At 38.1% G+C, this 22,882-nt stretch overlaps 2 protein-coding genes across 3 annotated transcripts in view; one reads left to right on the top strand and one right to left on the bottom strand.

Annotated features, from left to right (window-relative positions):
• The window catches only part of LOC101737339 (elongation of very long chain fatty acids protein 7), a 125,464-nt gene that overhangs the window by 38,957 nt on the left and 63,625 nt on the right, over window positions 1-22,882 (top strand). The window contains exons 2-3 of one of the 2 annotated variants that reach the window (XM_062675041.1): window positions 642-867; window positions 8,502-8,680. The gene's annotated coding sequence lies outside the window, so the exon portion shown is untranslated. Of the gene's footprint in view, window positions 1-641; window positions 868-8,501; window positions 8,681-19,827; window positions 20,068-22,882 lie in introns of those variants that run through there. The other variant, XM_012689136.4, reaches the window with a different exon arrangement.
• On the bottom strand, window positions 16,435-17,127 carry LOC119630244 (uncharacterized). Its single transcript, XM_038018947.2, has one exon. It carries the CDS (start codon window positions 17,125-17,127, stop codon window positions 16,435-16,437), a length of 693 nt encoding a protein of 230 aa, XP_037874875.2.

Raw genomic sequence — 22,882 nt, forward strand, 5'->3', positions numbered from 1 at the left:
TACAAACATACATACATACGTCTGAAGCTAATAAAACCGTATTAAAAATTATCAAAGCCCAAACTAGGTATGGCATGAATGTGAATATTTCTCGTGAGGCGTAGTAGTATCGTTGCAAAATACCGGATCGCTTGCAAAACTATCATCGGTCGACCTGCGTCATGTTTAATATTAAAGCATTTTTACACGTTTTGTATTAACTTAACAAGCGACGTTCATACAAATGGATGTTAACGAAATTTTAAGCTATTATTGCGGGCCTTGAGCGCGGCGACCGAATCATGAAATTCCGTAACGAAAAAAACCTTACGCCCCTCACTCCGCCTACCATGTAGCTCGCGTTCAACACATTCACACGTTGCGCTTGTGTTGTGTTTGTGAATAAGCGCGTGGTGTGACGTCACACTGCCTGCGCATCATCAAAAGTCTGCCCATCTCTCTCTCGCGCTGTCTAGTGCGACAGGGACGGTTAAGGTTTTGATTTTATTAATGTTTAATATCGCGTGGTCTTGTTTTATTATTGTTTTAATATTAAATTATCATTGTCTACTTATGATTGCATAAGTTGATAAAAAATGCTATGCAATAGCTTTACCGCGGCAGTTCCAGAGTGCCAAACGTTTTTTTGATTGTTCTTGTAGGTAGACGAACATACGACCCACGACTTCAGCAATCCCAGGGGCAGAGCCAAGCCGCTACCTCCCGTTAAGTACTCTCCACAAGCCTGGATTGAAGAAGGACATGTCATAGCGCTCAGAGAACGCCGTGGAGAGGAACTCATACCAAAGTTGGATGAACGTGGCAAAAAAGATCTCTGGAAACGCACTGTGGATGAACGCAGTGGCACGATTAATGGCAGATTAAAGAGTAATTTATCACGTCTCTTAAAAACACCGCTCTTTTTAATCAACGAACCACAAAAACAAATCCATTTTTTTCTTCTTATTTTAGGTGTATTAAATTTGAGTACTTTAAAAACAGAGTCGATGATTCATGACCATATTTAGTATTAATCTCACGTGCAAATCTTACGCTGCCTAAATATTATACTAATCTTTTAAATACATCTCTCGTCCTTAGCGCCGAGGTTATTCCACCACGTTTTAATTGATAAACGTTTTTTACTCAACGGCTCGTGGAAGGTTTACGACAAAGAGAAGATCTTCCACCGAGCGGGTGATATTGCTCGGTAGACCGACGCGACGGTCCAAATGTTGTTGTTCGGAACTTGTATACGTGTAAAGATAAAACCTTTATTATTTAAAACTCTTTAGTTTTTAAAAAGGATTTTTTTTCAGTGTCTTTAATAATACTCGTAATTATTATCATGGAGTGAAGTCTGTCATTGAGTAAAAAGAGAGTTCAGTTTTTTATAGCTTATTACTGTTTCCTGTTTAATTTTTAATATTATTTTTAAAGGAGATTAAGATCTTGAAATATTAACGTTTTCTGATTACATCCTAGAAAACACAATTAAGTATTTTATTGTTTATTCATTCTGAAGTACTCCATATCAATAAAAAACAACATTTAAAGCCCTTTCTCTTTTAAAATTATTATTAAAAATTAGCAGTTAACAGTGTTAATAAACTATACAAAACTCAACTCTCTTTTTATTGAATGATAGACTTCACTCCATGACACTGAAGAAAAACTAAAGAGTTTTAATAAAGGTTTTTCTTTACATACATATATGCGTTTTTTTCTTATTTCTTAGACGAGCTCACAGCCCACCTGGTGTTAAGTGGTTACTACAGCCCATAGACATCTACAACGTAAATGCGCCACCCACCTTGAGATATAAGTTTTACAACGGCTGCCTCACCCTTCAAACCGAAACACATTACTGCTTCACGGCAGAAATAGGCAGGGTGGTGGTACCTACCCGTGTGAACTTACAAGAGATCCTACCTCCAGTAATTACGCAAATTATAATTTTGCGGGTTTTTATTTTTACTACACGATGTTATTCCTTCACCGTGGAAGTCAATCGTGATCGCAAGCTTATCTTGAAAATGTTGTTAGCGAGATTCAGGCATCAGTGAAATATCTTGTGTTCTATAAATGGCTACCCACCACAGGCTTCTTCTTTGAACAAGGTTTGAAATATTCCGAAACGGTAGATAGCGGCTCGGGAAGTTCTTAGGCATCGGTGACTACTGACTGTCAGTAGGAATGTATACTGTTACGCTTGTAAACTAATAAAAAATGAACATATATTTCGAGGCTATTCTTAAGATAATCAGATAAGTATTTACGGAGTTGAGCAGGTTTTTTGGCTTTATTATTATTATTATGAAATCATTATTTCCATAAAGAAACCATACATTTCGTTAGTAAATAAAACCGAACATATAATTATCAGACGATTTATTAAAAAAAAATTTTTTTTAAATCTTTCTCATATGTCTGCTACAAAGGCTATTAATTAGCAGTCCCTCGATATTGATAAAACACCTTGAGATGCAAGGACGATGTCTCAATTGTATTAAATATCGAATGCCCCACCCTCCAAACCGGAATACGTGATTGATTTTGAAATAGAAAGGCTGATAGTGCCGTAGTAGTAGGTGCGGAAGGTCATGGTATATTACGAATGGATGACAGAGAAATATTAGGAATAAAAAAGAGGCCCAGCGTCCCTTCCTCCGTGCGTCGTGTTCCTCAGTGCTGAGAGCCGTGAACTTTACGGAGCACTTTTTGTTACTCGTAGGACTATATTCCTCCATTCCTTCCTATCCACTGTGTTGTGGATAGCGAAATTGATGCTGGAGTCCAAAGTCGTCTTAATCTGATCGGACCAGCGCATGGGACTACGCCCCCCAGGCCTCTTTCCTTCCACTTTGCCGGTGATGAGTAGTCTTTCGAGATTGTCACCCTTTTTCCTCGCAACGTTACCGAAAAACTCGAAAATCCTACGTAGGCAAGTAGTAGAGGGTTTTGTGGAGACGTCTAGTTCTTCCAGGCGGTTGTCCGATGTATCGTCCACATCTCAAACGCGTCGACCCGACTTCGATCAGCCTTCTTTAGAGTCCCTTATCACCTGAATAAAAGCGAACACCAACACACCGATAATAAGCATAAGCTCGAAGAATCCTATTTATATTGTGAAAAATAACCAGTATTTATATACTGCTTATTTTTGAGTGGGTACCACTTAGACCGAAACCTAAATCGGAGCAATATGAACAGATAAGAACGCTACGATGTCTTCTAAATCCTATTCTGTTCTTCTAAGCATACTTGAAAATAAGATTCATATAGGAATTTTGTCGCATTACTTAGGACGATAATTAAAAACAGAACTATCTGGACTCTGGACCAGAACTATCTATTCTCCAATTATTGAGGGTACTATTGGTACTAACCTTCAAGAATTGGAGAATAGGACGCCGTACATATGTCATTGTTATCAAGACTATGCGGAATAATGGTAGTATATAAGTTAATGTAGTAATGTTAATGATCTATGAATTCCTTACCAGTTTCGATATTAAAACGGACATAGCTTTCTTCTTCTTGTCCTTATCCCACTATGTAGGGTTGGCTTCTCCAACTCCTCTTAAGTTCTCCATTAAGGCCTATTATACGTCATCTCTGCACTCACACCCTTCTCTCGCCTATTCTATTTCAAATAGTCCATCCATGATTCTTTATGGCGCCTCCTCCTCGCATTACCGTTAATTTCATATTGAGGGTCTTTTATTGGGATCCTCCTCCATGGAGATAAGCTTCTACTTTTAATTTTCTCTGTCACTAGCGCTACTTTCAGACTTCCCCTTGTACGCTCTTATTTCATCCACACTGCCTATATCCACCGCGGATAATCCTTCCAATTAGGAGGGCGGAATAGCAGTTATACAACAAAATTGAAACTTCGTCAGTTGTTACCGGTCTTCACAGTCTAATGTCTGTGGATACCACTCAAACACTAATCCCAAGATGTTCGTAAACTATACATCCAGATAAAAACCCAAAATGTATTAATAAATAATTGACGCATTGATGATTCAAACGTACAATGACGTTTAAATAATTCAAAATCCACAAATCCTTGGTCAAGCAAAAAATATGAATTCCAAACAAAAAACAAAGTACATTTATATAACAAAAAAAAAAAAAACGTTGACCTTTCATGGAAACTGCAGAAAAAGTTCAGATAAAACATTTTCTGTACGCCTTTGTACTTTACTTTTTTGAACAACATAATCGCTACAACTACGTCGTTAGAAACACATAAGCAATGTAATGTAACAAACAGAATAATGATCTTCACAATAACGAGCCTTCGGAAATACCCAACTGGAAAAATATTTAATTGTTTTCGATTCATGGTTTTTATAAAAAAGATCAGATGTAAGTACATGACTAGTCGCTAATAATCGATATTATATCAGTTTGTGTCGTCTCTAGAATTTAAATGCTGTGATTATTAGCATTAACACTCATATAATATATTTGCAGACGTTGCTTACACGTGTTCGGTTTCTAGAGATTATTAGAGCCACGTAACCGGCTATGAAATAAACTTATCGCCCGAATTTAATAATACTAGTGGCCCCGCAGTAGTCGAAATTCGACTATAATTAATTGAAATTATAAGTTTAAATATTATTATGGTTCTATTGTCAAACACTATTAAAATTCGATAATATAATCACAGTATTCGCCAAAACTGCACTATAGATAAATAATATTAAAGACCAACAATATTAATCTATTTTCAATTCGACCACAGACTGTAACAATAACAAAAGTTTCCCAATTTACAGTAAGCAAAGAGTTAATTTTTATGTAAGTGTTGTGTCAAATACATGGTAGTGTGTGTTATATTTTCTTTAATGATTTAAAGTATCTTTTATGTATTTGCGAAAAAGGAGTGAAAACTTCAGCCAAAGTGTATCAAGATAGTCTTGACTAAGCTAGTTTTTTTCGTCGAACCCGTCGCTAGCGACGAAGGGTTCGGCAAATAAACTAACCCATAGGCATAACCCACTGAGTTTCTCACCGAATCTTCTCAGTGGGTCGCGTTTCCGATCCGGTAGTAGATTTTGCGAAGCACTGCTCTACTAGGGCCAGTGTTAGCAACGCCTATTGACTTGAGCCCCGAGAGCTCACCTACACGTTAGAGATACGCTGACATAGCCATTCAAGGCTATCAGCTTAGGTAGGGAAAAAGTTAGTTTAATAATTTAAATAAAGATTCTAGTATTCTAAATGATGATTATACATAACACAGCACTTTTTATAGTGGTTCGAGTTGCATACGTTTTCGTTGAAGTGGTATCTATATATTAATACGTGAAGCAAAAACTCTGTATCCCTTTTTACGAAAATTGCGGGGACGAAGGAGTATGAAATTTTCCACACTTATAGGGAATATAGAGAAGAAGTGCACAATGCTAATTTTTTTTTTTAAATAATGCTTAAAAGATACATTCAATCATCAATAAAGAAAACATTACACACACTACAGACCGTATATTTGACGCACACACGCATGCATACTATTTACTGTCAAACTTTGTTCTTGACGTCTGTTGTCAAATTGATAATAGATTAAATATTGTTTGTCTTTTTTTTAATATTTTTTATTGTGTAGTCTTGACAAAATTTGTGATTATAGAAGTATAAAATACAATCATAATAGTGTACAAACTTACAATTCCAATTAATTATAGTCGAATTTCGACTACTGCGGGACCTCTAGTTTATATTAAAACACATAAAAAATAATACTGCAATAAAAGATGTTGCCTAGATTACTGTGTGTAAGCTGATTGACGCAAGTGACTGAAATAAATGTAAAGTTTTTTCCGGGTTTCTAACTGTACTCCCTAAAAAAACGCTGGCATGCTTATTTCATTACCCGGTGCATTGATCTCGTCTGCGACGTTATAAACAAAACAAAAACTGCGCAAATTACAGTCGACAATAACTCAAAATTCTCAAAGCTATGCTTTTTTTCCCCTGCAAATAAAATACATAATAAAATGGTAATTATTGTTCCAAGTAATAGATGTGTACAGATTTTAATTGCATAGGTATTACTAATATAAAATAGGGAGCGGTTTACATGTTAACCGAATAGATTACCAAATAATGAATTCCCTAATATTTATCGCTTTAATAATATACCATTGAACTGGTGGTTTAATAATGTACCATTTTACTGGTGGTAGGACCTCTTGTGAGTCCGCACGGGTAGGTACCACCACCCAGCCTATTTCTGCCGTGAAGCAGTTTGAAGGGTGGGGTAGTCGTTGTAACTATACTGAGACCTTAGAACTTATATCTCAAGGTGGGTGGCGCATTTACGTCGTAGATGCCTATGGGCTGCAGTAACCACTTAACACCAGGTGGGCTGTGACCTCGTCTACCCATCTAAGCAATAAAAAAAAAAGTTGTTTTTGCATATATGTACCGACATATTTGATCAGTGAAATTTTTTAACAACAGTAGTAATTAGAAAGATTTTTGCGGGTTATATGGATAAACGAGCTTACTGTCGACATTAGGCATGACAAGCCCACGACTTAACCCACAGCGAATTAACCCACAGACACAGCCCACTGAGTTTCTCGCCGGATCTTCTCAATGTGTCGCGTTTCCGATCCGGTGGTAGATTCTGCGAAGCACTGCTCTTTCTAGGGCCAGTGTTAGCAACAATCCGGTTTGAGCCCCGTGAGCTCACCTACACGTCAAGGAGAAGCTGAAATAGCCTCTGAAGGCTATCAGGATAGGTAATAAAAAAAGGCACGACAACTTCGCGGAAAGACACCTATGTTGTACTATTCTTTTTCAAGCACATAATGAATTAGAATATAAAACATTAATAAATAATAGATAAATGTTAATGGCTTCCAAAACCGGAACTACATCGCTAAAGAGGTCATCGATGTGCAATAGATGAGTAATGTCGAAGAACGAACCTGTTTCAATGCTACTTACTGGTGGAAAATACAAGTACCTACTAGTCGACTAGTGAGCTCAACTGACCACAAATACTTCTTGGACAGCGGCTATAATGATGACAATAATTCATTTAGATTTTGTAAAGTGACAATATAAATAACACTCAAATATATACAAACCCGCAAAATTATAATTTGCGTAATTACTGGTGGTAGGAAGTGTTGTGAGTGCGCACGGGTAGGTACCACCACCCTGCCTACTTGTGCCGTGAAGCAGTAATACGTTTCGGTTTGAAGCGTGGGGCAGCCGCTGTAACTATACTGAGACCTTATAACTCATATCTCAAGGTGGGTGGCGGCATTTACGTTGTAGACGTCTATGGGCTCCGGTAATCTTAACATCAGGTAGACCATGAACCCGTCCACAAAACTAAGCAATAAAAACAATTTAAAAGCATGGATTTTAAAAACTTCAATTGGGTATTGAACCCCAAGCGGTCAGATACACTGACTTCTGCCCCACCGTGTCAGTCAAATAAGAATAAATTTATTTTGCATAATTTAATTAACTCGAATGCACAAAAGCAATTATCTTTAGATAAAGTTAAAGTTACAGTTTTTGTTCAAACCGTATCGTAATTATCATTAAAAATAACGTAGGAATTGTTCATTGAATTTTGAGTAAAGGAAGAGTACAGCTGTGGGAACATCTCGTTGTCTCTCTCGCACATCCACTCTTAACGTCGGTCAAGTCATAAAGCATTGTGTGCATCTTTTTGTAGGATTCTGAGCCATCACGAGATTTAATGTGTGTCTAAATTAATTAATTAAATTAATTTGTATTAAATAAAAATTTCTTAACGAATTTGAAATAATCCCTTTTCATTTCCCAATAACCTCTACGTTTTCAATAATCCTTTAGCAATCTCATAGAAACTAATATAACTATTTTCTTATACTCATTCTTATACGCATTTTGAATTTTTTTTCTGTTAATAATGTAATATAATAATAATAGTATTAATTCAACCAAAATTTCCTGTTTTTTTTGACAAACACAAAGATTTGTATACTCTGTCTCTTGTTTATGTATGTAAACTACAATAAAAAATTAATATTTCAGCTTGAAGTCATCGTGGCCTAAAAGATAAGACGCCCGGTGCATTCGTATCGAACGAACTGTGCCGATGTTCAAATCTCGCGGACAGGTGCCAATTTTTCTAATTAAATACGTACTTAATAAATGTTCACGAATGACTTGTCGTCACAGTGATGACGTCACAATAGCATCGTATATTACGAAATCAGACCCGCAAAAATTATAGTTTGCGTAATTGGTGGTGTGAATCCGCACGGGTAGGTACCAACCATCCTGCCTATTTCTGAATTGTAGCAGTAATGCATTTCGGTTCGAAGGGTGGGGCAGCCGTTGTATTGCAAAATTGACACTTAGAACTCATGCCTTAAGATGGGTGGCGGAATTTACGTTTTTGATTTTTGATGGGCTCCCGTAGCCGATGGGTCGTTAGCTAGTCCGACTATCTAAGCAATAGAAAAAAAAAAAGATTTTAACTCTTATTGTTACAGGAATACAGTGGAAAACGCGATGTTGTTCAGTATACTGGTCTACTTAGTCTACTACAGCTGCTATACAATACTGCTCGCGATCGCTGGCCTCTGGTGCTTCGAAGAATGCACGCTAACCGAAGATGAGGAGTACGAGTTCCACAACCAGCATAGGGCGATGCCTTATTGAATTCTAACTTGTGAGTAATTGGTTATATTTTGAGGCAAAGAGAGTGGCCCGAACTCAATCAGTATTAATGGCTGTTACCAGAAGAAGTATTCACTTAGCGGGAACCGATCATGTTATAAAGTCTGGGACAGCCGATAGAATTGAGGTGACGACCCCAAATCTTAATGCGGCTATCAAATTACTTTTTACTGGTGGTAGGACCTCTTGTGAGCCCGCGCGGGTAGCTACCACCACCCGCCTATTTCTGCCGTGAAGCAATAATGCGTTTCGGTTTGAAGGGTGGGGCAGCCGTTGTAAAACTATACTTGAGACCTTAGAACTTATATCTCAAGGTGGGTGGCGCATTTACGTTATAGATTTCTATGGGCTCCAGTAACCACTTAACACCAGGTGGGCTGTGAGGCCGCCCACCCATCGAAGCAGTAAAAAAAAACCGTGACGGAGGTCTAACAACTTATGCAATTTTTATTACTAAGGTTCACTTGCACAAATATCTTGAGATATTACAGTTTATATTAAGCTGACTGATTCTTCTTTCATTGATTGTCGCGATCAGGTGCCGTTATGAAATAGGAATAATTCTGTTTCTATCTTATTACTTATGAGCTTATAAAGCTTATAAACGCTTTGGACGAATCATTTAAACTAATTTATTAAGCCTGTAATATCATCAATTGTATTTACGCAATAAATCTTATTAAGTTATCCAACAATTAATAACATCACTTGGTCAAAGTCGTACAAAGCCGGTACAAAGTTGCATGAAATTACCTCTGACGCTCGAATAGGAATTATTGATGTAACAAAAAATTAAGTAATGTAAGCTATCAAGGATGACGTACATGGAAATAGGATATGGACAGAAGCGTAAAAGCCCTCTGTTTGGTTCTTAAAGAAATCACACTAGTCAGAAACTCGGGAGAGCTAAAATGCCATAATAACATGGGGTGTGTGCATTTCCACTGAACAACTAGAAGCGGGCATATCACTACATTTTATTTATTATTTATTTTTTATTGCTTAGATGGGTGGACGAGCTCACAGCCCACCTGGTGTTAAGTGGTTACTGGAACCCATAGACATGTACAACGTAAATGCGCCACCCACCTTGAGATATAAGTTCTAAGGTCTCAAGTATAACTACAACGGCTGCCCTACCCTTCAAACCGAAACGCATTACTGCTTCATGGCAGAAATAGGCAGGGTGGTGGTACCTACCCGCGCGGACTCACAAGAGGTCCTACCACCAGTAATTACGCAAATTATAATTTTGCGGGTTTGATTTTTATTACACGATGTTATTCCTTCACCGTGGAAGTCAATCGTGAACATTTGTTTAGTACGTATTTCATTAGAAAAATTGGTACCCGCCTGAGATTCGAACACCGGTGCATCGCTTCAACATGCATGCACCGGACGTCTTATCCTTTAGGCCACGACGACTTCATAGACAAACCACCACAAGTCAACTTTGAGTTTAAAAAGCAAACGTCTAATTTTAAAAATAGTCTAAAACCTCAATTTACCTATATATATAATACCAATAGTTTTAATTAAATTGGGCATACTAATTTTAACTCATATATATTAAAGCGTGATCTAATTTTCTTTCTTTACACTTTAAGATATTTTACGATTTTCTTGGCCTTAACGACATGACCAAGTCGCTTAAAAAAATGTCTTACTTGACCACCCAGGTCGGGTTCAAGGCAAGCTAATCTTTAATATCTTAAATTTTAGTTACGTCACAACAATATAACCCATAGACATCACAACGCGAATGCTGCCCACCTTTAAGAAGGTTAAAGACTAAACCCATGTCCCATTCTTCTAACCGGAAGACGACTTTTTCTGAACACACAGGCAGGGTACAACCATTATGCTTATTAACATCACTAAAATAAATATTGCATTAAACACCGTCTGCTAATATATGAAAATTACCATCGTCATCATCATCGACCAATTCTGGACATAGGCCTCCTAATTTACGCCACTGAGCCGGACTATCGGCTATTATGTTCAAATAACAATTGAAATTTGCTAACACATACAATGGGCTTGTTTTGAAAACTCACAGTTTATTAACTTGTTTTTTTTTATTGCTTAGATGGGTGGACGAGCTCACAATCCACCTGGTGTTAAGTGGTTACTGGAGCCCATAGACATCTACAACGTAAATGCGCCATCCACCTTGAGATATAAGTTCTAAGGTCTCAAGTATAGTTACAACGGCTGCCCCACCCTTCAAACCGAAACGCATTACTGCTTCACGGCAGAAACAAGCAGGGCGGTCGTACCTACCCGCGCGGACTCACAAGAGGTCCTACCACCAGTGAAAAATTATTAACTTGAGAATTAATATTCGCAAAATATTCACCTTAAAATTTTGCAGGGGATTGACCTCTTATAGTTTGGGTAAGGGCAGAAAAAGCCAGACTTCCAATAAAGATTCAATAATCAATCACATCGGTGCAAAGCTTCAATTTAATATTTAATACTGATTTTTTTTTGGGCTATGACGTTCGCACAATACCGAATAACAATTCCGACTTATGATTGCCACGGTAGTATAGCAACCGAAGTCTTTGACACTGTCAATAGCTTACGTATGTAAGGTTGTCGTAACGCGTATTTAACCATCCACCTTGAGAATAGAGATCATTATCACAAATTGTTTATAACAACGGCTGTTCCACCCATTAAAATGAAAATCTTGATTACGGCATAGCTGTACCTACTTGGGGGAATTCAAAATACGTCATTCCAGCAGTGGGAATGCAAACTGTTAAATATTGCAGGATTCCTTTTATGTAACAGTGTTATTACTTGATAGGAGATATAAGAAACATTAGTATTTGCCTACGAGAATCGAACACCGGTTTATGATAGTCTCATCCCTAGAAGTACATGAAACGGTGTAAAAATCTGAACCTCAGATACCTTATTTAAGACTTCACGTGAAGTCTTCCAAATCGATCGACTATTTTTTTTTCCCTACCTAAGCTGGTGGTCTAGAGAGACCATATCAGCGTAACCTTACTTATAGGTGAGCTCACGGGGCTCAAACCTGACGATGTTGCTAACACGAACCCTAGCAAGGGCCGTGCTTCGCAGAATCTATCACCGGATCGGAAACGCGACCCACTGAGAAGATCCGGAGAGAAACTCAATGGGCTGTGTCTGTGGGTTAATTCGCTCGTCGAGCCTTTCGTCGCAAGCGACGGGTCCTTAACCGCAAAAAAAGCGGGTCAAAGCGACAAGCACCCGACGGCAAGGCAGGCTGCGGACTGCCAACCGCCCTATCGATAACATGAATAAAATCTCTAACATGGACATAATATTTCATACATCAATATACCTAATATTGGTATATGAAATATTATGTTATTTATTGTATTACAATATACTTATCGTAATGTAGGTTACCTGTGCACCTATGTAGTTATACTACAGATGCAACAAACTCCCTTCCATCTCCCAGTTAAAATCTCAAACTCGCCCACCCACCCTTGTGAAACAAAAAGCTTTCAAGCCAATGGGATGAATGGCTTAAAAGCCCATACCAAAAAAGAAACACAATATCGCTGGGCCAAGCGCATTTATTCTCTTTTATAAAAACGTATAATGTAACAACAATTATAAAGCAACATTACAACTACAAGTTTAACATTAAGTTAAATTAACCGTGAAACGTAAGTTACGTAACAGAATTACTTAACTTCACGAGCCGCTACTGTATTGTTTTATTATTGTTTAATATTTTCATTTTGGTCGTGTTCTTCATTTCTCAAGGTCGTGCCCGGTATCGATTTTTTGTCTTCATCATCACCATCATCAGCCTACAGTTGCCCACAGCTATACATAGGCCTCTCCGACTCTGTACGGCTTGTGAATTGTACACATTTTTATCATTCCATGACTAGTATTTTTCCATGTGACGGTTTTTCGGCTGTGGAGAAGAGATCGCTTAAATTTGCATTAAAGTCAGCTATGAACAGCTGTTTTCGATTGGCGTATTTGATTTTGGTGTAAGACCATTACTATACTATACCATATATTACTATAGTTAATGGCTTGGCTCTCCCCCTGGCATTTTTGAAGTCCATGGGCGACGGTAACCACTCACCATCACCATCAGGTGGACCGTATGTTCGTCTGCCTACACGGGCAATAGATAAAAAAAAATCGGAAAAAATAAAATAAAAAAAACGCATAGATATATAGTATTGCAGACCCAACTAACAGCTTGAGACATGAAAAGAATATGGGGTCTGCTGCGTGAGTCTTCGTTCAGGCAATATGGGGTTTAGATCCGTTACCGGAATGATTATGTCCAATTTTACACACACAGCAATTTATTACATAAAAACGATCAGAAGGAGAAAAGCGACAAGCACAAGCACAGTTGAATAGTTCACAGCAAACGGTAAGAAAAAGTCCAGGCAAAGAAGGAGACATAAACTATATACACTAAACATTCAATATAAACTTGGTCAATCGAGACAGGCGTATGCGAGTAAATGTGACGTGAGCTTCGCGGTCAGAGGTCTGCGGACGACTGGCGCAGGAAGATGCGACGACGCACCTTGCGCCGTTCACACAAAGACTTGTGAACTACGCAATCATGTGTAAGTCACCACACCACTCCCCCTCAGAGACCACCTCAGGATGGGCGATAGTAGTCTGGAAATGTGACTTTTCTACCCGATCTTGTTCTGTGAGACGAGCGCGGCGATTCCAGACTTTCTTTTTCATCATAGAGTTGCTTAGGTATTTTTTCTGTGTTGCTATCTAATAAGTAAGCTGGTTTGATCCTGTCTATGGAAACGTTGATCTCTTTTCCGTTTATTAACAGCTTGTACACTTTGTTGTCTCTGTTTATAACTTTGTAGGGGCCTTTATACGCTGGTTGAAATCCACGTTTGACTGCGTCTTCTCTGAGGAACACGTGCGAGCAAGATGCAAGATCTTTGTAGATAAATATCTTCTGGGTAGAATGATGTGATGTTGAGACTGGCTGTAAATTGCTGGCAAATAGCCTGATGCGGGCTGAAAAATCAGTTATATCCGTATCATACTTGTCAGTTTTATGACCAAAAAATTCTCCTGGTAGGCGCAGGGGTTCACCATATAGTAATTCGGCTGACGAGCACTGAATGTCCTCCTTATAAGCACTTCTTATGCCGAGGAGCACGATTGGTAAAGTTTCGGTCCAGTTGATGTCGGCATGACATGTAATAGCAGCCTTCAGCTGCCGATGAAACCTTTCAATGAGACCATTGCATTGAGGATGGTAGCTGGTAGTTTTGCGATGCTTAAACCCTATGAATTTGGAAAGTTGATCGAATAGTGCTGATTCAAATTGTCTGCCGCGATCAGTGACGATGTCAGTGGGACAACCAAATCGGGCAATCCATCCCGATAAGAAAGCTTTTGCTACTGATTCGGCCGTAATATCAGTCAGTGGTATAGCTTCAGTCCACCGGGTAAAACGATCAATTGCTGTTAAACAGTACTTGTAATCACCGGAAGGAGGTAACGGTCCAATGATGTCTAGGTGTACATGATTGAATCTTGCTTTTGGTAAATCGAAGGTGCCTAACGGTGAGCAAACATGTCGATTTATTTTTGAGCGTTGGCAAGCTAAACACGCTCTAGCCCAGTCACGACAGTCCTTCCTGAGTGAAGGCCATACAAATCGTTCAGCTACTAGTTTAGCGCTAGCCTTTGTACCGGGATGGCTTAATGAGTGCAAGCTTTCAAATATTTGTTTCCGTAAGTGCTTTGGCACCAGAGGCCTAGGAGTCGGCGTGCTGACATCGCAGTACAGTTGTTTTTGACTTCCTGGTATATTTAGCTTCACGAGTTGTAACGAAGTGTGCCGTCTTAAGAAGTTCACTAGTTCAGTGTCCGTATCTTGCGCTTTGGCTAACGTTTCGAGATTTACAGGATTTTGCAGTTCTTCAACTTGACCAGCCCGGGAAAGAGTGTCAGCCACAACATTATCTTTTCCGGATATATGTTGTATGTTAGTCGAAAACTGTGATATGTAGTCTAAATGTCTATACTGACGTGGACTACAGTTTGCCTTCCGCTGATGGAATGCGAAGCATAATGGTTTATGGTCAGTATAGATGGTAAAAGTTGTTGCTTCTAACCAATGCCTGAAGTATTTAATGCTCTCGTAAATTGCCAAAAGCTCTCGATCGTAAGGTGAATATTTTTGTTGCGATGGGCTTAACTTACGAGAGAAGAATGCCAGAGGTTGCCAATTTCCGTCCTTTAGCTGTTGTAATACTCCACCAATAGCAAAATCAGACGCATCAGTCACTAAGCTCACCTTGGCCTCACAGTCAGGATGAGCAAGTAAAGCTGCGTTACAAAGGCTTTCCTTACAGTCTTCAAATGACTTTAGTGAGTCCCCTGTCACCTCAATTGGATGTGATGCTTTTATAGAACCTGTCAGCAAGGAGCTTAGAGCAGCTTGAATATTTGCAGCTTTGGGGATAAATCTACGATAGAAGTTTATCATGCCCAAGAATCTTCTAAGCTGCTTAGCTGTTTTAGGGACAGGAAATTCTTTGATGGCTTGTACCTTGCTTTCCAGAGGTTTTGTTCCATTTGCGTCAATATGGTAGCCAAGAAATTCTACCTCCGATGCACCGAAGACACATTTTGCAGTGTTGATGAGCATTCCATATTCTTTCATTCTGATGAAAAGCTGATGTAGGTGCTCCAGGTGCTCAGATTCATTACTGGAAAATATGAGAAAATCATCGATATAGGGGAAGCAGAAATCTAAGCCACGTGTCATCTCATCGACAAACCTCTGAAAAGTTTGACTTGCGTTTCGCAACCCAAACGTCATGTACGGAAATTCAAAGAGTCCAAACGGGGTTGTTATCGCTGTTTTTGGTATATCGTCTTCAAAAACCGGTATTTGATTAAAAGCTTTAACCAGGTCAATGGTAGAAAATACACGACAGCCAGATAGGCTATGCGCAAAGTCTTGGATATGGCGAATCGGATACTTATCTGGTATCGTGCGAGCGTTTAGCATACGGTAGTCGCCACATGGTCGCCATCCGTTCTCCTTTTTAGCAGCGAGGTGTAGTGGTGCGGACCAGGGACTCTCAGAGGGTCGCGTGGTGCCGTTAGCCAACATTGCTTCGAATTCTGATCTTGCAATCTTCAATTTTTCAGGTGCGAGTCTTCGAGGAGTACAGGCAACCGGGGGGCCTGGTGTGGTGCGGATGTGATGTACTGTGTTGTGTTTTGGTGTGTGGTATATGCCTGCCGGTCGTGTCAGCTCTGGAAACTTAGAAAGCAAAATATGATATTTAGAATTGCCGGTTACGACCTTTACACTAGATATTAAACTATCAGTTACAGCAGAAGCAGCTACGGTTGACAATTTGGTGCTAGCATCAATTAAAAGCTTATTGCATATGTCTACGATAAAGTTAAAATGAGACAGAAAATCTACGCCAATGATAGCTTTAGTTACATCAGCTACTGTAAAACGCCACACAAAATTTCTACGCAAACCTAGGTTGAGATTAAGTTCAATGTACCCGTACGTGTTAATCGTAGAACCATTGGCCGCGCACAGCTCGTATTCCGTCTTTTCCCGTCGTTGACGAAGCGCAGAGCGAGGAAATACGCAAACATCACTTCCGGTGTCGACCAGAAACTGAAGACGTGATCTTCTATCCGTCACGAAGAGGCGACCGGTGTTTAATGGGCAGTCTTCAGTCGCCATTATCGACTGCCCCGAATGTTTTCCGATGGTGTGTAATCACAGGGCTGGATACATGTCTTCGCTTGTTGACCAAATTTGAAGTGGTACCAACAAAGGGGGAACCGCCTATAGTTGGACTGGGATCTTCTCGTAGGGGTTCGCGTACGATCGTGGAGCTGCTGACGATTGCGAGAACGGGACCGGGTATGCACTTCCATCGTTAGAGCGCTGACTTGTTTTGTTAGTTCAGTTATTTGTCGAGCCATGATTTCCAGTGCCGAGTCTTCTCTTGAAGATGTTGTTGCCACCTGAGGTGCACTAGGTGCGATGTCATGGACTCTGTCAGCCAGATCTGCCAGTTCAATAAGAGACAAAGTCATCTGAGACGCGATGATAGTTTGCAGGTTGTCTGGTAGACGGCTTGTCCATATGGACCGCAGAAAATCGTCTGGTATTGTAGGTCCAGCTAGTTGTCGTAGATGTCGTAAGAATTGTGAAGGCTTACGGTCACCTAACTCTTCTGATTGTAAAAGCTGTTTTACCTTTTTCTCTTTAGACACGGAAAGCCGCTTAATCAGTTCGCTTTTAAGGTACTCATATTTTTTTGTAGCCGGTGGTGAGGTGATGACGTCTTCCACTTCAACCGCGTACTGTCTGTCCAAGTTTGAAAGCACGTAGTGAAACTTAGTTAAATCGTCAGTTATTCTTGCCATGTTAAATTGACCTTCTATTTGACAAAACCATATTAATGGTTTTTCCGGCCAGAAAGGCGGTATCTGTACACCAAGCCAAAAAAGTTCCGCTGGATTACCGGATGGATCCACGGAAATAGGCACTTCATTTTTCGATATTTTTTTTGTGTGGGGTAGTTTGCGAAAGAGTTGTGTCACTATCTTCACTGCTCATTTTGCTAGAATGTTCTTCTCGGGGTCACCAGTTATGGGGTCTGCTGCGTGAGTCTTCGTTCAGGCAATATGGGGTTTAGATCCGTTACCGGAATGATTATGTCCAATTTTACACACACAGCAATTTATTACATAAAAACGATCAGAAGGAGAAAAGCGACAAGCACAAGCACAGTTGAATAGTTCACAGCAAACGGTAAGAAAAAGTCCAGGCAAAGAAGGAGACATAAACTATATACACTAAACATTCAATATAAACTTGGTCAATCGAGACAGGCGTATGCGAGTAAATGTGACGTGAGCTTCGCGGTCAGAGGTCTGCGGACGACTGGCGCAGGAAGATGCGACGACGCACCTTGCGCCGTTCACACAAAGACTTGTGAACTACGCAATCATGTGTAAGTCACCACAAGAAAAATCACGGATATCTTTAAGCCGCTTTTGTTGCAAAATTCTGGTGGTTGGGCGTATTCTACCGCCCTGACACCAGCCGCTCTGTTACTCATCAGAGCCACCAATCAGCGTTCATTCTAATAAATCTAGAATATCGTGGATCAAGATAAAGAACAGCATAACGGCTTCTAATATAAGCTATCAAGCAGGCTGAGCCTTTGCTCGCCCACCTGTTCTGGTGAAACTGGAAGGGGCCACCAGTAACCCTTAAAAAAAATGCGTGTTCTTTACCCTCATACCCTTTTCTCGCATGTGTTCTTTCACACAATCAATCGAAATCTCTTCCCGTCGATCATTGGAAATAATAATAATAATATAATGACAATAAAAATGCGGGACTGTCACGTAAAAATAGTTTTATTAAATTCATTGTTACCATTAAAGTTGCAATCGCTCTCTTCTATTGATATAAATATGCATATGTAGTACGTCGTGTATTTTTGAAGCAACTGCAAAAAAAGACTACTCTGCAGTATTATATGCATTATAAAGGTACGGAATTTATTAAAAATAAATCTGTAGAGACGTCAATTAACAAAAAAAACAAGGCAGGCAATAATCTCAACTCTAAACCTCGAAAAAACAGAACACTAAATCGAATAGAGCTGTCTTTTCAATAATGTTCAGCTAGTTTTTTCCATCAATATAACTACGACGGTATATTTTTTAATACGCCTCACACAATGAGTATGTTTTAGTCTTTATCTGTAGATTTTTTTTTTGAGATTAGTTCATGGAATCCCCATATTATTATATCGAAGTTTTCCATGTTATTAGTTCTAATGAATTGCTTTATTCTTGTATACCTCCGCTATAGAACTGAAGGCTGTGTTTTTACACACATGTACATTGTTTATTCAGTAAAAACTACAAAAGAAATCGCATGTTAATTGAAGTATGATTTGATGATGCAAATGAATAGAAGTTATCGTGATAATTTTTCTATCAATCTAAAGGTTTTTTGTTTCGTTGCTTGTTGCGGAAATGCTTATTGTACCATTCTTGAAATAAGTAAAAAAATCAACTTCAAACTAAAGATACGATTAAAATTCTTACACACATTTTAATTAATACAAATTAAAATGTTTATGAAAAATATTTAAAAAGTTCAAGCATGTAACGATGCAATAAATCCTTATCGCACAGTTTTGATCAAATTGCAGTAAAGTCAAAGATCGTTCGACAAAAATACACGCATTATTATTATCTGATTACTGGTGGTAGGTACCGCCGCCCTGCCTATTTCAGCTGTGAAGCAGTAATGCATTTCGGTTTGAAGGGTAGGGCAGCCGTTGTAACTATACTGAGATCTTAGAACTTATATCTCAAGGTGGGTGGCGCTTTTACGTTGTAGATGTCTATGGACTCCAGTAACCACTTAACACCAGGTGGGCTGTAAGCTCGTCCACCCATTTAAGCAATAAATAAAAAATAAATAAACTGGAATTATTTCCAGTAAAATATGAAGTAAATTCTTACGGTCAGTTAGTTATCATTTTTCAGTCATCCTCGTGTATTTTATAACCTAAGTCTATTTTGTTTGTTAATTGTTTATAGTGAAGCATACATTTACAAAACGTCACTTAGTCGTGCTAATATCTTTACTATCTCCTGACTTTACTTATTTCTTCTTACGAATAAATTTCAATTTCGATTGCATACAAAGGTTAATGGAGAATCATCAGGAGTAAAGTGATTACGAGAACCTATAGACATCATAACGTTAGAGCGGCCAGACACCTTCAGACATAAGATTGAAATATCAGTTCTATAGCGACTGTTCCATTTTTCAAATCGAAATGTATGACTTTTTAGTGGTAGAAACAGGTAAGATATCTACCAACCAGGAAATTTTAGGCTTAAAGCAAAAATTTCCTTTGTAAAACTACGTCAGTTGAAAAGATCCGAAAATATCAACAGTCTACATTTTAAAAAATTCAGCCAAAGTTTTGCAACAAAAAATATTTAAGTATCCACAGATAGTTCTAGAAGATTTCATACAAGGTTGAATACCCCACTCTGTTCAATTATCAGTCGTGCCGCGTCTATACATTCAGTATTCTGTGGTAGCCCGTGTTTCGAGCATCATACAATTGCATATAACGAATAATCGCTTAGAAATCGCTTTGAGTCATGGCTTTTGAGTAGACGCTACAGTTCCATTAACAATTTTATCATCGTGATGTTTTTGAATTGTGTCAAAAAGAAAACAACGTGCCGTCTCTTCTAGTTTGTGAGAATTAAATTAGTTAGAGAATCTGTGTTTGGTTTATCTTGTGATTTTTTTATGTTGAGGTACGTATTTTGAATTTTTCATTTCGCACGAATTATATTTAGTATAGCTATATTTTAGATCGAATCCTGAATAGTGAACTACGCCTTTAATTATGAAAAAATTGTTAAGTTTTTACTATTCGTGTTTATTTACGTAACTTTAGTTTCAAAAGCCTGAAAAGCTTACCAATACATATTTACTTACTTAAAATTTGGAAAAAAATTCTGACATGATTTTTGTGTACCTTTCAATTATTAAATACGTGACCTAATTACTCCAAGAATAATAAAAGAAAAATACCTTACAAACTGAAGAAATACATTTCAATAGATTATAATCGAACAAAAAATTTATAAAAAATTTTTTTTAATCCTGCTATTTCTTCTTTAATTAATTCTAAAATATATTTATTTAATCCTGCAAATTCAAGGATATTAGACTCGGACAATAAAGTTATTGTGACCTCGGCGATACTTGATGCGTCTGCAAATTTTCAAGTTACTGGACTCTTTGAAGTTGGCGAAAATAACGTAGAAAATCTAAAATTCTGTTACACAGCTAAGCATAAATAAACAAATCGATGCCTCCAATGAACACTACTCTAACTCAAAATTTTGAAATTTTCATTTTTCACGCAAATCGCTTCACGATGTTAAAAGTATTACAATTAATCATTATTAATGGGGTTCAAAGCAAGGGTAAATAAGCTAGCTACACAAAATAACCATAAATATATCTGCAATAATAAAGATTTTATCAACTTCTTTCGTTTAAACGCTCCTCCTGTAAATCTACGAATTTGGAGTTAGCGTAGTGTTCATTGGAGGCATCGAAATATAAGGGTCAGACTGATAATAGCTTGTTAAAAATTCTAAAATATGAATAAAAAAGGACTGTTATAAAAACAATTTCTATTTGCTAACACTTTTCTTCATGAACAGCCAACAGAAATGTATATATATAAAAATGAATTGCTGTTCGTTAGCCTCGCTAAAACTCGAGAACGACTGAACCGATTTGGCTAATTTTGGTCTTGAATTATTTTTGGAAGTCCAGGGAAGGTTTAAAAGGTAGATAAACATGAAAATGCTCGGAATTAAATAAAAATAACAATTTTGTTTTTCCTTTGACGTGTCCCCCGTCGGACGGATTCCTTTTGTTTGTTTTATGTTTATTTTATACAAAAGTTTAGGTCTTTTATTTATCGATTGAGGCACTATGACGTCTACCGGGTCAGCTAGTCAGAAATAAAAACCGATACAGCAATAATTTTTGGGAGCATTAATTCAGCTTAGCTTAGCTTAGCCTACTTGCCGAATTCGCGGTTAAACAAAATTACCTTTTTTTCTAAACTAAGCGTGAGTGAAACGGCTTACTAGCATGTAAGGCTGAACCAGTTCACGACCCACCCGACCTTAAGCTATTGCCGGTATTCGCATATATTACCTTGAGCCTTGAGGCAATCGATATCTCAATTGAAATGTTTCACAAGAAATAATTTTGTGTCAATCCGCACACACAATCATAGTGGACGAAACAATTGAGAAATTCAAATAATTTGAATAAATACCTATTAATATGTATTTAATAGTGAAGCAACCGCGGCTGTTGTACAGAAATGTTAATTTCGAATGAGACATTACGAAAAGTGAAAAATTAAATTTGACTGGCTTATTATAATATTATTTTTTTGTCATGAATAAATTACCATATCATTTTATTATAAGATGTGTGTTCGTAAAGTTATTGAATTTTGAATTATTTTTGACAAGTGAATGCCTTTTAACGGGCTGGCTCGTACAGCCGTCAACTGATATAAAAAAAGGAATTTAAATTCAAATTGAACGAGAAAGTTGAGGTACGGTTTCATTTGTTTTGGCCCATTACTAAGACTCTTCTTCTTCTCTTCTCTTCTTCTCTTGAAAAGAGTTCTCACCAGCATACGATTTGCACAGCCGTCAGAAAATATCAGTATTTTCGAGTTTTTTTTTTATTGCTTACATGGGTGGACGATCTCACAGCCCGCCTAGTGTTAAGTGGTTACTGAAGCCCATAGACATCCGTAACATAAATGCGCCACCCACCTTGAGATATAAGTTCTAAGGCCTCATTGTATAGTTACAACGGCTACCTCACCCTTCAAACCAAAACGCAGAAATAGGCACGGCAGAACTAGGCAGGGTGGTCGCACCCACCCGCGCGGACTCACAAGAGTTCCTACCAGTAAAAATATGTCTGACTTGTTCCCACTATTTATTTATTGTTTTTATTTATAGAATACTCTCCCAATGCGAAATTCTAATGACTAATATCACAGTGTATCTAACAATGATATGATTAACAATGATATTGCACGTTACAAACGCAGATCATCAACCGTCCACAATTATATGGTTGATGTCATTTTTTTCTCTACAATTCTATTAAGACGCAATTTTATTATGACGTTTCTTAGAAAATTACATTTGAGAACAATGATTACGGGAAATTCCCCGAAAGAAACAACACATATCTAAATCTAAAGACTACAGTTTTTTTTTAACTTAACGACCACATATTAACCACCATTGTTTTTGAATAAAATTGGAACATTAGATTAGACATACAAGCTTTGTCATTCATTTTATTTTATTTTTTATTTTTATTGCTTTAATGGATGGACGAGCTCACAGCCCACGTGGTCTTGAGTGGTTACTAGAACCCATAGACATCTACAAGGTAAATGCGCCACCCACCCTGAGATATAAGTTCCATGATCTTAGTATAGTTACAACGGCTGTCCCACCCTTCAAACCGAAACGCATTACTGCTTCACGGCAGAAACAGGCAGGATAG

This window comes from Bombyx mori, chromosome 22 (genome assembly GCF_030269925.1).
Source record: "Bombyx mori chromosome 22, ASM3026992v2".
In the NCBI taxonomy this organism is placed as follows: Eukaryota; Metazoa; Arthropoda; class Insecta; order Lepidoptera; family Bombycidae; genus Bombyx; species Bombyx mori.